This window comes from Pogona vitticeps, chromosome 1 (assembly GCF_051106095.1).
Source record: "Pogona vitticeps strain Pit_001003342236 chromosome 1, PviZW2.1, whole genome shotgun sequence".
Lineage (NCBI taxonomy): Eukaryota > Metazoa > Chordata > Lepidosauria > Squamata > Agamidae > Pogona > Pogona vitticeps.
In genome coordinates, this window is record NC_135783.1 from 237,322,023 (window position 1) to 237,338,726 (window position 16,704).

The 16,704-nt window shown below is 40.1% G+C and overlaps 1 protein-coding gene across 1 annotated transcript in view; it reads left to right on the forward strand.

The window, feature by feature from the left end:
* CNTNAP5 (contactin associated protein family member 5) overlaps positions 1-16,704 on the forward strand; it is a 491,198-nt gene that overhangs the window by 417,623 nt on the left and 56,871 nt on the right. Inside the window, exons 17-19 of the mRNA XM_020805439.3 lie at positions 2,628-2,846; positions 7,198-7,437; positions 13,337-13,561. Of these exons, the coding sequence (XP_020661098.3) occupies positions 2,628-2,846; positions 7,198-7,437; positions 13,337-13,561 (684 nt within the window). The remainder of the gene's footprint in view (positions 1-2,627; positions 2,847-7,197; positions 7,438-13,336; positions 13,562-16,704) is intronic.

Consider the following 16,704-nt stretch of genomic DNA (forward strand, 5'->3'; position numbering starts at 1 on the left):
TTTATTTTTTATTTATCTAATATATGTATATATAGTTAATTTTGTTATTAATAATGATTATTAAAAACGATGTACTTTTAATTTAATTTAATTTAATTTTTTGTTTGTTTGTTTAAACCTGTATAAATACTACCTCAGCCTATGCCCCGATTGCCACAAGCCTTCCTTCGGTATTTTGCTATCTAGCTATGTGCAGGGGGGTATGTGACAGAAAAAAGGGGGGGTGCGCAGCTTCCTATCAGCCACCGATGCCTTGTTGCCATGCTTAGCAAAGTGTAGCCAAACTAAGAAAATGGGGGGTAGGGTTCGCGCTGAACCAAGGCCGTTAACCACCTAAAAACTAGATCCGAAGCACCACCACCCTGATCTTACCCTCTCACCCCCAATGTCGTCGTCCTCCTCCTCCTCCTCCTCCTCTTTCTCCTTCTCCTTCTCCTTCTCCTTCTCCTTCTCCTTCTTCTTCTTCTTCTTCTTCTTCTTCTTTTATTATTATTATTATTATTATTATTATTATTATTATTATTATTATTATTATTATTATTATTATTATTATTATTATTATTATTATTATTATTAAAAGGGCCTGATAAATCGTTGAACTGCCCGCGCCTAAGCACTGCTGGCGCAGCCATTGCCACATGCTTCCCCCTAGAGCCTGATACCACGCTTTTACAAATATAGAAAGAGGGAAGCAACCCAGCAAGTAAATGATAATATGAACAATAACTTAGCTGTGGGAGGGAGCCGCTGCTACCCTCCCGCCCTTCAGCAACTGTTATGGGTGACGCAGCAATAGCCAGATCACGCGGAGTCCTTCTTTTAGGCAAGCCAGAAAAAGAAGGGGACAGTTAGAGAGGGAATGCTCCTTATATAGCCTGGCATTCCCCCCTCTCTTCAAGCAACTCTCATGAGACCCTAAAGTCTCGCACCATCTGTGTGTGGGGGGGAGAGTGAGTCGTGCTGCCCGAAGCCACAGCTCAGCAGTGACTCTGACATTCTATCCGAAATTTGAATGTTTCATGAGTCTCAGGCCCTGATTTTACAAAAATTGTTTTATGCTCAATGGGCTCATAGTGGATGGCCCTGGAAAGAGGTGATTGCTAAGGAGATACTTTATTTTACAAGGCATTTGTAGAAAATATTTTCTTTTCTACGGGACAAGAGAGATGTGGGTTTCTGTCTTTCTTTTTCTTCCACTTCAGTTCCAGAGTTCAGTTTCTGTAGTCTCAAGAAATCTGTCCCACATTTCTTTTGAGAAAGGCATTTTCTCTTAATTTAGTGTTAAGACAGTCTGATTCATTTGGCTCAGAATATCAAGCCTCAGTGACCTTTCTTCCCTTCTGTTTGTTCACTTCCCACAAACCTTAGAGAATTGAGTTGTGTGGGTTCTAGCATGCCAGTGATTTAAACTACAGAATAACCTGTATGATGGTCGTCCTGTAGATTTGGCTTCCTTTCATATCATTAGAGAGAAAACCTTGCTGACTTTAGTCAGAATAAAAAAAACTGGTTTTTCAAAGAGGAGAGTTGAAAGGGGATTTTTAAAGGCACGACTGTGCTTTACTTTAATAACAGGCTTGAGTAGATGTTAGAGACCCTCACATCATTTTGAAAGCTGTTTAATTTTGGATAATGTGTTCACCCAAATGATTGCTTGTGATGTCTCAACACTTTATTTATATGCATATGAAAATATACAATTCAGTTTGAGTTTGTCATTTAATATTAATCCATCAAGGGATTCTAGGCCTGGGTTAAAATGTTTTTGCAAACACTTTCATTTCTTGCAAATGTTTCCCTTCCTTTCAGCAGTTTTGTTTCGGAGGAAGCATTGAACTGGAATCATGATATCACTAGCTAACCAGTGATGTGAACATCTCTATGTTGTGCTTCTCTGAATCCCGGCTATACTATTTTCCATTTGTATTTTGAAAGAAACAGAAAAATGTTAACTTTTTTTCTTCTCATAAAAATAGCTGGGAAAGTTTTCCTGCATTAAAAAAATCCATTATGCATGTTTGTGCATTGCTTCCACATTTGCTTTAAAGCATGCTGGTCCATATTTGTGCATAATTCTCAAATGTGCAATTTTAGCCATTTGCACATTTAAAATTTTGCTTTTGTATTTTATTTATCTGAAATATGCTGCAAACCTCACAAAAGAGCCTCGTGGCGCAGTGGTTAAAACGCTGTACTGCAAGGTAAAAACTGTGCTCACGACCTGGGGTTCAAATCCCAGGTAGCCGGCTCAAGGTTGACTCAGCCTTCCATCCTTCCGAGGTCAGTAAAATGAGTACCCAGCTTGCTGGGGGGGCAATGTGTAGCCTGTATAATTAAAAATTGTAAACCGCCCGGAGAGTGCTTGTAGCGCTATGGGGCGGTATATAAGTCCAATAAATAAATAAATAAATAAATGTGTGAATTTTGGTGATAAGATGTCCATGTTAAACTTCAGTGAAATATTAAACTGAAGAACTGGTATACAAAAAAGGTAGAAGAGAACTGTTCCACACCATATATAGAGATCATCAATAGTGTGGAACAGTTCTCTTTCACTGTCTCGTGTTGATTTAATTGTTCTAGGTGTGAATAAAAGTTGCTCATATTCCTTACCTTACTTTTTCCAGCTCCGAAAGAGATCACATTCACAATAGATGTTGGAAATGGTCCAGTAGACGTAACTGTTCAGTCACCAACAGCCCTGAATGACAACCAGTGGCATTATTTGCATGCGGAGCGGAATCTCAAGGAAACTTCTCTTCAAGTGGACAACCTTCCAAAAAAAATTGTGCGAGCACCTGCTGAAGGGCATTTCCGATTGCAGCTGAACAGTCAGTTGTTTGTAGGTAGGGATAACTAATGAGTGTGCATCAATGTTTTACAGACTATACTGATGCAAGGTTTGATATCAGGTACCGAATGATATCTGAGTCAGCTCAGATCACCAGTCAATGGGAGTTATTGCTTCCACCACCTCCAGAGCATATAGTTACTGCCAGGACTTGTGCACTGAGAAGGTTCATGGGTTACAGTGGCCATGCTTCTGTCTCTGTCTTGCTACAGCTAGCACAGTTGGCCCAAATTTAAAGCATCCAGCAGTTCCATCTCCATGTCCCGTCCCCCCTCTTCCTCTTCAGCTTTTAGTGTACTGATTTTGCCCAAATGAAACACACATAAAAACTCCTGCACATTGAATCAGTGAGCCCTGGTTCCAGTTGGGACTGGGTGGTGATGGATCCGCAGGCTTTAAAGTCACCTCACACACACACACACACACACACACACAAATCAAACGTTTTTCTCCTCCAATGTGCTGGCCCTGAAATTTAATTCCTTGCCTAATAAACAAGGGAAGTGATTCCCTGAGATTTCTGAGATCTGGCAATCCTAAACAACTCTTCCTTGAAGAAAAAGGTATATTGCATCTACAATCATATCTCATATCTGCATACATTTAGTAAAGCATAAAGCAGAAGTGTTAAGTTATTCTTTCTGTTTTCAGTTTTTATTCCACTTCCTCCAGAAAATCCAGAATTCTACTTCTTTAATTCTGTATTACTAAATTATGGAAGACAAAAGAAATGTCCTCACCTAAGGGCCAGCTGGAGATAGCATGTCAGGTATTTGAAGAGATAAAAACAACATGTAAGATAAGAGAACAATGTATTCAGCAGGAGAATAGATTTATAATAATCTTGCTAATATCATTTTAGAATGATGATAGGCATTATTTTTAAACCATTGGAAAAACCAGATGTGATATAATTTATCCATATAATTTATTTACTGAATTAGAATTAAAATATTTTCTCTTCTCCTCTTAGAATAGGATAGCTAGGACTTTTTATAAAAGTGATTCCATGTGGCAAAATAATTTAATACAGTGGATGTGGTTGTGATGAATAAAATATAATAATAGTATTGAAATTAATGAGATGACGAGACTGTATTGTCGTGCATATGATGATAATAAAGTATTCTCTGAGCTTTTTAAAAGAAAAAGAAAGAACATCGAGAATTCCAGTGTATCATAACAAATGTCTGTTATTTAGTGGCTGGATGTCATATGTATCTTATATCTGGGAGTTGAGTCATAGCAACTAATTTCTTTCTTATTAGGTTGAAACGTTTCGCTACCCATTCAAGTAGCTTTTTCAGTCTGAGGAGAGTTGGTAGGAGACTCTTGATATATCCTCCCCATTGCTGGGTCATTAATGGTCATTAACAGTGGTCTTTCTGGTGGGTGTGGTCCTCATCTTTCTGGGGATGGATGAAAGGACAACATGATAAATAGGAGACCCATGACAATGGGTGGAGAAGGACTGCAGAAGTGGGATTTTCACTCACCACCATTCCCCATACTTTGTCCATCTAACAAGCCTATTCAAACCAGGGGGGAATGAAGCCAGTGGGGAGGATATATCAGGGGTCTCCTACTAACTCTCCTCACATTGTAGAAGCTACTTGGATGAATAGCAAAAGGTTTCAACCTAATAAGAAAGAAGTCCAATTGCCATGACTCAACTTCCAGATAACCCCACCTGGATGACTGTGAATCTTCACTGAGATTTACACTAAACCCATGAACACAATGAAATACAGTTCTACAGAAATAGGAGGAAAACTGATAAAATACAGCAGTAAATCAGTGGAATATTTCCCAGTTGAAAAATCACTTTTATCACTAATAGTCTTAGTCAATAGTCTACCAATAATGAGAAACCCAAACTTCCCTCTCTCAGAAAGAAATTCCATGACCAAGATACAGCCATACCCCAGGTTACTACTGCCTCAGCCTTCAGGTGGCGAGATACTGTATATGTCAAGGCTGCAGACAAATTATATAAGCTCTGGATAGAGTGATAGAGAAAAATGTATCTCAGGTATCCTGGTTCTGGGGAGGGGCTAGTTCTCTGATATCCTAAACACAGCCTATTTTGTGTTCTATAGGTCCCAGTCTAAGGCTGTTTTTTACACTGAGCAACAGGATCTCTGCATTATCTGGATCAAAACCCAGATTCTTCCATGTACCCTCTCTCATAGTACTTAGATGGCAGCTCAGTATTTTTAGCCTTCTTGATATCAATTTAAAAAGAGGAATAATAATGACATAATCATTTAACTGCAGATCTGGAAGGGACAGTAAGGATTATCGAGTCCAACCCCTGTCAGTTCGAGTACTGCATATTGGGGTTTTCAAGTATATATTAAAATGTGGGAAGGAAGGAAGAAATCCTGAAAAGCCCTATGAGTCAGTTGTGACAGGGCCAAAAAAAAAAAAAAAAAAAAAACCAGTCTTCCAAAACTAGCTTCTGGGTATGTTCAGCTGAATAGAATCAGAATCAAAACAATGCAGAGCCTCGAAGTCTATTATAGTCAGAACACATCGTGACGATAGTACCTGAATTTTGCTGAGTCTCAACAGAACCAAGATGTATGCACTCCCTCTAGTTTGTCACAGAGGTCACCCATCAAGGTGATCAAGGCTGTTTCTGTTCCCAAGCAAGTCCCATTTCATCCAAAAGAAATCCTTATCCAAAGGGGAAGACTGAGAGTCATGCATCATTCATGGGCAGAATACAACCTCAAGCATTTCACTGAACTCTATTTTTTATTATGAAGTCAAAGTCAGAGCAGATACCAGTGACTTTATCACCAAAGTATTATGCAGCCATTTCAGTGGATTCCGATCATTCCCCTTTACTACCATGGGACACAGGAAGTAGGAACTTTTTAACCACCCATAAGAAACTTGCTTGGTGACACTGAGATGACACAATGGAAGTGGAGAAGAAATATTTCTGTATTGTGTTCACTAATCCAAATAGGGACTGATATGGTCTCTGAGACATCTTTAATTGTACCCAGAATGGTTTTTCTTATATCTAAGCTCCTTAGAAAACCTGGGAGTCTGGGTTTAGCAATATGAAAGAATATTTTTAGGAGCCAGTGTGTCAACGTCTTTGCCTCCCATAGATCAGCCAGGATTTTGACAGAAGACCTGATTTTGACAGAAGTTTCACAGGGCAGTCTGAAATTCCCCGACTCAATTAGTTTCCAAGGACAGGCCAATTTAACAGGTTCTCTAAGAACCTAGAAAGATTAAGAGTCCCTGTAAAGGAAATCCTGCCAAATAAATTGGTCTGCCCATGACAAAAAGGGGTTTTCATTTTCCCATCCCACCCAGAGAACACTTTCATCCTAACCAAAAGGTTGATAAGGAGTGTATCCCACTTCATTGCCTGCACCGGGAAGTTGCATTTACTCTTAAGGATTTCTGCAGGGTGTATAAGCAAGATTTTTCCTAACCTGATAGTGTAGATCTATCTCTTTTAACTGGATAACATAAAGAAAAATGACAGGACTGTGTAATAGCAATGCTTGTCCTGAGCTATAGACCCTCCATGAGCTGCTAGATTAGCCCTACATTGGTAGGATTTAATAAAACAGAGACCACAAGAGAGTCACTCCTGTGCCGGGCAATTCCAGAAAGGTGAATATAATTAGTTCTGGGTACAGCAAATCCTTATTACAGGTGCTTCAGATTTTATTTTTGGATACTGTAGAAGTCTGCAAGAAGGCTTCTCTGCAGTTAATTTGGAACATAGGAAGCTGTTTTAAGACAATAAGTGCCTCAGGACAAATGCACCAAGTCTCCAAAGCCAATGCCTGTGTTAGCTTTCAGCTCATTAGCTCTCTTCTGACAGTTGTCTCCACTAAAATAAACCCTGTATGTTAGCCTTTTGTTCTACTACTGGAAGGGAGGCCAACTAGATACAGGAGGTCCAGGTTACATGCCCACTTCATGCAGGGTCATGCAAAGATATTTTGCTGCCTAAAGATGTGCCAAAAAGGCACCTTTCCCTGGGAAGTCCTGCTCCTTGGCCAAACCACTTAATTTGCCAAGAAGAAACATGAATATAAATAAATCACAATAATACATTAATAATTAAGAATCTGCTAGCTTGCCATGACACCCTACATCTCTTTTCCTCTATGTACTGGTACGGGCAGCCTTCTCTGCATATGCAACAAGCCCAAATCCTCATTAATTTGTGTATTTCTGGGGATAGTATTTTACAATTTCTGAATTGCCTTCCGACTAGATATTTGGAGAAAACTTTACTAAGGGCTTTATTCTGCTGAAGACTTGAGAGCTGAAATGCAAGTCGTATCTTCTTTTTCTCCTACATACAGGTGCAAGTGCTTCCAGACAGAGAGGTTTTATGGGGTGTATTCGCTCTCTTCAACTAAATGGGCAGAAACTAGACCTAGAAGAAAGGGCCAAAGTGACCCCTGGTGTCAAGCCTGGATGTCCTGGACACTGCAGCAGTTATGGCAACCTTTGCCACAATGGGGGAAAATGTGTAGAAAAGGTCAACGGCTACTTGTGTGACTGCACCCATTCTCCATATGAAGGACCATTCTGCAGAGAAGGTATGGACCTATAGCAGATTCTTTGTCTTCGCCCCGTCAAGTCAAACTAAAGCTGATCAGAATTCACTCTGTGAAGCAACTGGATAGAACCTATTACTTCAATGTAAAGAACTGTTGGTTTTTAATGTTACTTTCCAATTATTAGAACCTCTTGGCAAATTGTGTATAATTAAAAAATTCAGTTTAATTTGTTCAGTGTTGGACTAGTTAAACAGAACTTGTATGATACCAGATAGTTCGGAATGTGTGACATTCATATAAGGAACTCACATTAGGAGATTAGAACCAATATGAGGCAAGAGAATAATTAGTCAGAAAACTGGAATGGAATAGTTGTCGCTGCTTCCAGAATATCAAACTTATTTTCATTACTATAATGAGGCTATGTTTATACCTGGAAGTGGACATAGAGCAGCAGCTGCACTGTTTTGCTTGTTTGTTTTTTAAAGGAGAATTATACTGGTTGTTGTGGGTTTTTTGGCTGTGTTCTGAAGGTTGTTCTTCCTAACGTTTCACCAGGACAGGAGTAGCACGCTGTGCTCTGATGCAGTTAGTTGGAGAGTTGAGTATTTATAGCTGTGAGTTCAGCTTTTTCCCTATTCAGGAGATGGGTGATCATGGTGATCAGTGTATTTTGTGTGGGTCTATTGTTGTGATAAGGAGGAGAGATTATCTGTCACTGTGCTTGATGGGTGTTATTAGCTGGTCTTTTGTGTGTAGTGATCACCAGTCCTTGTGGCTGGGTAGAGTTTGTGACCTTTTGCAGGCTGTATTTTTCAGTGCTGGGAGCCAAGCTTTATTCAGTTTTAAACGTTCTTCTTTTTTGTTGAAACTCTGCTGATGTTTGTGGATTTCAATGGATTCCCTGTGCAGTCTAACATAATGATTGCTGGTGTTGTCCAGTATTTCAGTATTTTGAAATAGAATTTCATGTCCAGCTTGTTTTAGGGCATGTTCAGCTACTGCCAATTTTTCCAGTTGTTTTAGTCTGCAGTGTCTCTCATGTTCCTTGATTCTGGTGTGGATGCTTCGTTTTGTGGTTCCAATACAGTGGTGCCCGCTAGACAACCTCACAAAACAACGAATCCGCATGACGATGAGGTTTTGTGATTGCTATAGCGATTCGCAAAACAGTGATTCCGATGGACGATTTTCTCTGGACGATGTTTGGGTCCATGCTTTGCAAACCGTTTCCCACAAGATGATGATTTTGACACTGATCGGCGCTCTGCAAAACAGGTGTTTTCGGGACCAATGCTTCGCAGGACAGCCATTTTAACAGCTGATCAGTGCTTCACAAAGTGGCTTCCCTACTGGCAATCTTCGCAAAATGATGACAATTTTCCCCATTGCAACACATTAAATGGGTTTCAGTGCATTCCAATGGGGAAACGGTTTTTGCAAGACGATGTTTTCACAAGACAGCAATTTCTATGGAATGGATTATCATCGTCATGCGGGGCACCACTATATATACCTGGCCACAACTGCAAGGTATCCAGTATACTCCTGCAATGGTGAGGGGGTCCCTTCTGTCTTTTGCTGACCGTAACATTTGTTGTATTTTTGTGGTGGGCTTGAATACTGTTTGTAGGTTGTGTTTTTTCAAAAGTTCCCCTATGCGGTCTGTGACCCCTTTGATGTATGGCAGAAATACTTTATTTGTGGGTGGCTGTTTTTCTTCTTCAGTTTTCTTGGTTTGAGAGCTCTTGTGATTTCATTTTTGGAATAGCCATTTGCCTGTAGGGCCCAATTCAGATGGTTGACTTCAGCTTCACAGTTCCGATTTGCACGGTCCACCAGAGTTTTGATTATGCCTCTTTTTTGCTATGGGTGGTGGTTGGAGTTTTTGTGTAGGTACCGGTCTGTGTGGGTGGGTTTTCTGTAGACTTTGTGTCCCAATCAGAGAATTATTCCATTTTTTACTTCCTCTTTTCACACTTCCTATGATGCCTTCATTTAAAACTCTCTGTGACTTGGAAATCAGATATTTTAAAGGCCACATTATTGCTGTGTTAATGTGTTCATACCTTGAAATCAGGACATGAGTGTATTAAAGCCAGCCAAAATATTGACCCGAGGTAGGGCCGGCTTAAAATATTTTGAGGCAAAGTGACATATGGTTTGCCCCTCCAATCCTTCTACAAAATTGAATAGATTAGCTGGTGAATCTTTCCTTCACACTGGAAATGTGAGAGTATGCTCCGCCACACCTGAGAGTAGCAGACTAGTTCAAGGGCTGAAGGGGAAGGTATGTTGCACATTCAGCTTTGCTTTCTAGGACAGCAAAAGCCTATTTGCTTCACTCTGCCCAATGGTAGAGCTGTGACATCTCTTTGCTAGATACCCCAACCATCTAATTTAAGTTGTGTGGTGACCAGGAACAAAAACCTTCTCAGCTTTTGCATCTGGCATATGAACAGTCTTCCCCAGAGATGTAACAGCCTATAAAATTTTCAGTGCCTAGTTAAGATTTTTTTTCTTTCCATTTTTCAAGGTCTTTTTTAAATGCTGTGCTTGCATTTTACCAATTATTTCACATTTGCATCCCACATTGTACATCTATTGTACAGTGGTGCCTCACTTAACGATTGCCCCGCATTACAACAAATCCACTTTACGACAATCTTTTTGCGATCGCAATTGCGATTGCAAAACAATGGTCTAAATGGGGGAATTTTGCTTAGCGATGATCAGTTCCCTGCTTCGGGAACTGATTTTTGCTTTACGACGATCAAAAACAGCTGATTGTTGGGTTTTCAAAATGGCCACCGGGTGCTTAAAATGGCTCCCCGCTGTGCTTAGGGACAGATTCCTCGCTATACAGGCAGCGAAAATGGCCACAGTATGGAGGATCTTCGCTGGACGGTGAGTTTTTACCCCACCGGAACGCACTGAACAGTTTTCAGTGCGTTTCAATGGGGTTTTTAATTTCGCTTTACGATGTTTTTGCTTAACGGCGATTTTCCTGGAACGGATTATCATTGTTAAGCAAGGTACCACTGTATTACAATTACTTGTGTTTTTTTTTAACCTAATTTTTTAATGAATTGTCGTATTTTGTCTAGGTGAGAGTTGGACATAAAGCTGTGGTGCCATGTGTTCCCTTCCCCCACTTCCCCGGCTGGATCCCCCACTCACCAGCCAGCACATACTCATCTCCTCCTTCTCTTTAGCTGATTGACTAGTCTCTGGCAAAAACATGGGCTTCCCTGCTTTGCCTCCTTGGCTGACTGCCCACTCAGAAAAGGAGGCAGGAAAGACAAACCCATGCTCCTGCTGGGCACTGGTCAAACAGCCAAAGAGGAAGAGGAGAGGAGCATGCTTTGACTGGTCGGTGGATGATTGGCCAGGGAGCAGGAGGTAGGGAACTGCCATGAACCTCCAAACTGAACTTTATGCCCATCTCCAGTCATGAGCTAATTTGGGAATGTGAATATGGCATTGAACCAATAGGTTAAAATTTAATTGAATGCCACGTTGAGATTTCTCAGAAAACATTTTTTCAAGCAAAATTATTAAAGTTTTTCTTTTTTTTATACGCTATGTTCACTATGCAAGTTTATGTCAGCTTTTTTTTTTCTTGGTATGCCAGCCACTAACCCCTCCAACTCAAAATACTCCAGAGTGGTGCTACATGGTGGGGCATTGTGGAGGAGATAAATGGTAAAAGGTCCAGCAGCAACTATGCTAGACAGCTAACGTAGTTGCTGCTGGACCTTAGGAAAATGGAAATAAGCATATCTACTTCTGCTGTTAATGATGAGTCCCACACTGCTGGGAAATTGTTGAAATTCCTCATTCCTCTAGAGAAATTTAGTTAATATGCTTCTCAATTTTTATCAAAAAATGAGGGTAGAATATTTTGGGAGGCTATCTGCTCAGTCCTAGAAATTATAAGTATAATACATTACTCCTTATCGTGATAGTTAATGAGGAAATTTTGCCCTTTACCTCATCCAGCTTCCTCAGATGCATAATAACCTGCAGGGCAATAAATAATTAAACTCCAGATTCCCAAAGTGGGTCTGAGAAACTACAAAGTCTATTCCAATCAGCCTAAAATTTCAGACCTGGGTCACACATGAATTATTTGGAATATTCAACTTTCCCTTTTTCACTGAACTTACGGCTTTGGCAGAACATCCATTCCATCAAGCTCTAATTATTTGCCAGGCTCAAACAGGACAATTCCGTGAATCAGAGATTCATCTTATCCTTCACCTTGGGAACAGCCTCAGAAATCAATATTCAGTGTTCATGTAATTGTAAGTCAAATGAGATGGCGGTGAAGAGAGGAAAATGGCTTTCAGGGGACTGGATACAATGGCCTCTCAGCCGTTTCTCAACAGAAGTTGCCTTATACAGAGGGGAAAAAAAGAAGGAAAAGAACACATGCTTCAGATGAAAGGTTCTTGGGGGAATGTCCTAATAATCCCCTATAATCGTCCTCAACACTGAAATCACAGCAAGGATCTGTTCGAGCATTTCCATTTTAGGCCCTACACTAGCATAACAATGTACTGCATGTAGGCACGGGACCAAAAGCTACCTTTTTCAGTGCAGCCTGTCCCCTGTAAAATAAGAAATGCCGCTGATAAAACACTGAAATACTCTGATGTGCAAGTTTGCATATAAATGTGTGCCCATGAGCATGTGTGTGTGTGTGTGTGTGTGTGTGTGTGTGTGTATGAAAACTGGGTGCTCAGATTTCTGTGTTAACCATTGCTGCCATTGGCAATCAGAAGTCAATCACTTTGAGAGCAAGCACCTAAACAAATACTTTGTTAACAATTGCCGTTGTAAAATCTGGAACACCAGCATCAGGGCAGAGACTGTAGAATGACAGAGGGCATGCTGAGATATTTTATGCTGCTTTTTTCACTGTTGCCAATGAATTCTTTATATGCCACCTTTCAATATTTGAACATGTTGCTGCAAATTCTCAGTAATCCAAAAATCAGGCCTCTGGATAACATTAATATTTTCCTGAAAATCACTACCACCTGTTAATCAGTCTTTATTCAAGGACCATTCTATTTCCTTTGTTCTGTCTTATTTCTGAGACCACTACTCTTCTATTTTCTGGTAACTTAATGATTGAAATCCAGTAGTATATTGCAGCTAGAGTAAGCCCATTGAATCAATGGAACTTATGGAGGAGTTGACTCGCCAAATTCATGCTGATTCAGCGGGCTTACTCTAGCTTGACTTACTTCTGGATTTCAGTCACTCAGTTTACTCTGGGGACTCTAACTTATGTGTTTGTGCACACACAAATGCCAGTTTTTCAGCTCAGATTGGCTCCTTACCCACTAACACACACTACAACCTCACACAAGATAGTCAGTGGAATTTCCAGAGTCGTAATTAGTAGTTCCAATGTGTGGAGTTTTGCTGCCTTATCGGTTAAGTTTGGGTCACCTAAGAATGGCATGGAGTGGATGTAAGAAAAGGGTGGGGCTTGTGTCTGAGCATGTGACAGCCATATTGGTTGTATGCTGAACCTGCCATTTTTGCATTTCCTTCTTCCTTCTCATTAGCCCAGGCAGCATCATCTGTCATCCATAGGTGAAGAATAGCAATCTAAACATTACTTAGAGACCTCACTTGGCCCATTCCTGTTTTACTATTTAGCTGGAGTTGGCTCTTGTAGGTTTAACCGTGTTGTGTTTATGTCGTGTTGCTAGTGCTTCTCTGGTGAGCAAAATACAGAGAGGGAGGGCGAAAGAGTAAACTGAGATAGTCCTGTTGATTCTGAAGGTCTCCGTCTCAACATCCCCAGTGGTTTGCTATGCAACTTGGCCACTGTGGAAGACTGCTGCACTAGATAGGTGTAAAGTAGCAGAGCTTTTCATATGGTCTCTTGCTTTTTCTTTGTGTGTGTGTCTCTTTTTAGAGGTCTCTGCACTTTTTGAAGCTGGCACTTCCATTACCTACATTTTCCAGGAGCCTTATCCTGTGACCAAAAATGCAAGTTCTACATCTTCTGCTATTTATGCGGACACGTCTACATCCAAAGAGAACATTGCCTTTGCCTTCCTGACAGCACATGCACCGAGCCTCCTGTTCTACCTCAACTCCTCGTCTCATGATTATTTGGCTGTTATCCTCTCCAAGAATGGTAAGTGTAGATGCAAAGCATACAGGCCCTTGGTAGTGGAGCTGTATTAGAAGTTTCTAGAACACTTCTTTACCCTCAAGGGTTCATGTTCCTACCTCTTGTAAGTATTATCATCTCCTGTGATTATTTGATTGATCGTTTTGACATTTCACCCCTTGACTCAGTGTCATTAATGAATGTATTTCACTGTATTCCACTGTTTCTTCTAGGGGTTGAGATTGCCTTAGGTGTTTTCCTCACACAGTTCCTTTCCCAAGCAGTGTGCGAGTTTTCCCCAGCAAAAGAATGCCATCATGTGCCTTTACATCATTTAAAGCCCTATCCAATTGCACTAGTATTACAGGAATAAGTTGCTGTTCCTAATATTAGGGTTAAGCAAAAAGGTTTGTTATAAGCACCTAGAAGTCTAAGATGACAATCAAAATGCATAAGTAGACCATGGGGTGAGCCGAGGGAATGTATTGTTCTGAGATTTTGGCCCATGGATGGGTGGGGTGGTGCTTTTTCACACTTTTGCATTGCCATGCATAGAAGGATATGCTTCTGAAATGTGTAAGTAATTATCAAGACATTAGTAGCTTGGTGGTCAGAAAATAAAAGAAAATAACAAAAAGAAAAGGGTAGCCCTGCTGTGTAGCATTTGGATCTGGAATTCTTTATTTCCTTACCCAGTGCCTTAAATGGATTGTTGTGTTCTGTTGCTTTCAAATGTGTTTTTAGTAGTGATTTTTATTTACCTTTTAAAAAATATAATACTTGTTTAACTCTTTTAAATATTTGTATGCTTAACTGGGTTTTTCCCCCCACTTTAAAATATTTTCTTAATGATGTAAGCCATTTTGGGGCCTTTTAAGGAGAGATATGGGGTAAAAAATATTTCAAAAGAAATTAAAAAATGAACTCCTAGCTGAGGATCAGAGCACAGACCGTTTTTTCCCTCACATCTTCCCCGTTGCCAGCTCTTGAGTCTAAAGGCACAATGATCCTCTTTGAATTGTTGGTGCTGGAGCTATTTCAAATGTTTGGGGGAAGAGAGAGTGGGGGGCAACAGAGAATGCTTTCCAAAAAAGGTGGGGGTTATATTCTTGCAAACATTCATGATAGTGATGGCAGCGACGTTCTGTATTCTAAGGTGAGGCAGCCAAGAGAAGCTGCCAGTGGAAGTTCTTTGTCTTCCCATGTGACTTGATCATAGGACATGAGCTAATTAAAACTGCATACTGGTTTGGAAAGAAGACAGTTGCTAACTTCTATACTTGGTGAATTTGCCAGATGCATGATCGTGAACATCTTTTTTTGTGATGTCTGCGAAAGACAAGCAGGGTTTTCTTTCAGTAATTGTGTTGTTTGAGCAGCAACGTTCAGTTCCACAAATATCCAGTTCAGCTTATCTTGAAAACAAACAAACAAACAAACAAAAAGCCCCCTTTCAAAGTCCTTTTTAGTGGAACTCTCACAACATCGACATTTCTTCTCCCAAATGTCTGTCATTTTCCCCTGGCTTTAATTTTTTTTTTTTTGAATATATTTTTGCATCCATTTTTTTTCATAGTCTTTGACTGCAGATATTCAAATGAAGAGTAGCCATCAGATGCATTGCTTTTCCCTTACACTGCCAGTTTTCTGCTTTGCATTGTAACAGGAAGTGACTGGTAAACAATAATATTCGAACTAGGGCTAAAGATGATAATGAAACACATTATTAGTGCATCTGTGCTATTTGCAGAAGCTGTCAGCAGGGCATAGAAACCAAGGAAATGCATCTTACAGCCACTTGCTCTTGATAAAAAAAAAAAAAACTAGAAGAAAGCAATCCTTCTTTTCTCAGAATAGAGAAATTTCTCTGCACTATTTTCCCCACTATCTTTCAGGATTTTTCAGATAACGTGTGGTCATCCCCACCCCTGAAAGAACTCAAATTTCTATGCAGTTCCTTATGTGTGAGAGATTCCCTGGAAAAGGCACTGAGCTGCAGAATTTCACAGTTTCTTGCACCAAAGAACAAGTGAACAAGAACCCAAGAAAAAATGAGATTGGGGGGTTATTTTTTGGGGAAGCCTGCTGGTACAGGTCAAGCTTTCGTGAGGAGTCTTTGTATAGGATAATAGAATAATTGAGGTGGAAGGGGCCTATAAGACCATGAAGTCCAACCCCCTGCTCAATGTAGGATCCAAATCAAAGCAGATCTGACATATGATTGTCCAATTTTCTCTTGAATGCCTCCAGCATTGAAGTGCTCACCACCTCCCAAGGTAATTGGTTCCATTGTTGTACTATTCAAACAGTTAAGAGGTTTTTCCTGATATTTAGCCTAAATCTTCATGATGAAACTTGGAAAATCTCAAAGAAGAAATGTTTCCAGTACTTTCTATATTCATAATGGTACGCAACTTTGCCTGAACAGAAGTCAAGGAGTAAGGTTAGCAGTAGAATAACTTTTGTTGGTTGGAATTTTACTGGCTTTTGAGCCAAAGTACTTTTTCCCCATGAAAGTAATATCATTGTCACCTCCACCCATCTAGCAATACCTCTTCCTCAAATAATAAGACAATTGAAGAGCAGAGCTGGAAGAAGTTACTGTTTTTAACTCTAGTTCACAGAATCCCCCACTGACACAGCCAGGGCGGCTGAGTCATTCTGGAAACTGTAATCCTCTGCCCAAAAAGTAACTTCTCGGAGCTTTCTTGAAAGGTTAATATGACAGACATTGGTGCAAAAGGAGTCTCATTTGTTTTTTAATTTAATGCTGCTTGTGTGCATAAGCGCTATATAAGTTAAACACACAAGCCCTGAGGAGGAAACAAGAGGTGGCTCTGTCATGGCCTGAACTTAAAACACAGGTCATCTGGTAACAGGCATGCCAACTTAACCCCCTTATGTCATCCTGTCAATGTGATGGGGAAAGATGTGTTTCCAGTCCAAATCTCAAATCTCAGATTTGAAACAGTCCAGGCAAAACACAAATTCTTCTAAAATAATTAATGGTATCCGCAAAGCATGCATAAAGATGCTTAAATAAATATTTGTAATTGAAAAGTAGTCAGACTACTCAAAACCAAAACTTATTTAGGTTTTGCTAAACCTTAAAGGAGTTATTATGAAAGAGTGTGGCAAAAGATCATGTGTAGGGGTAACTTTCCGGT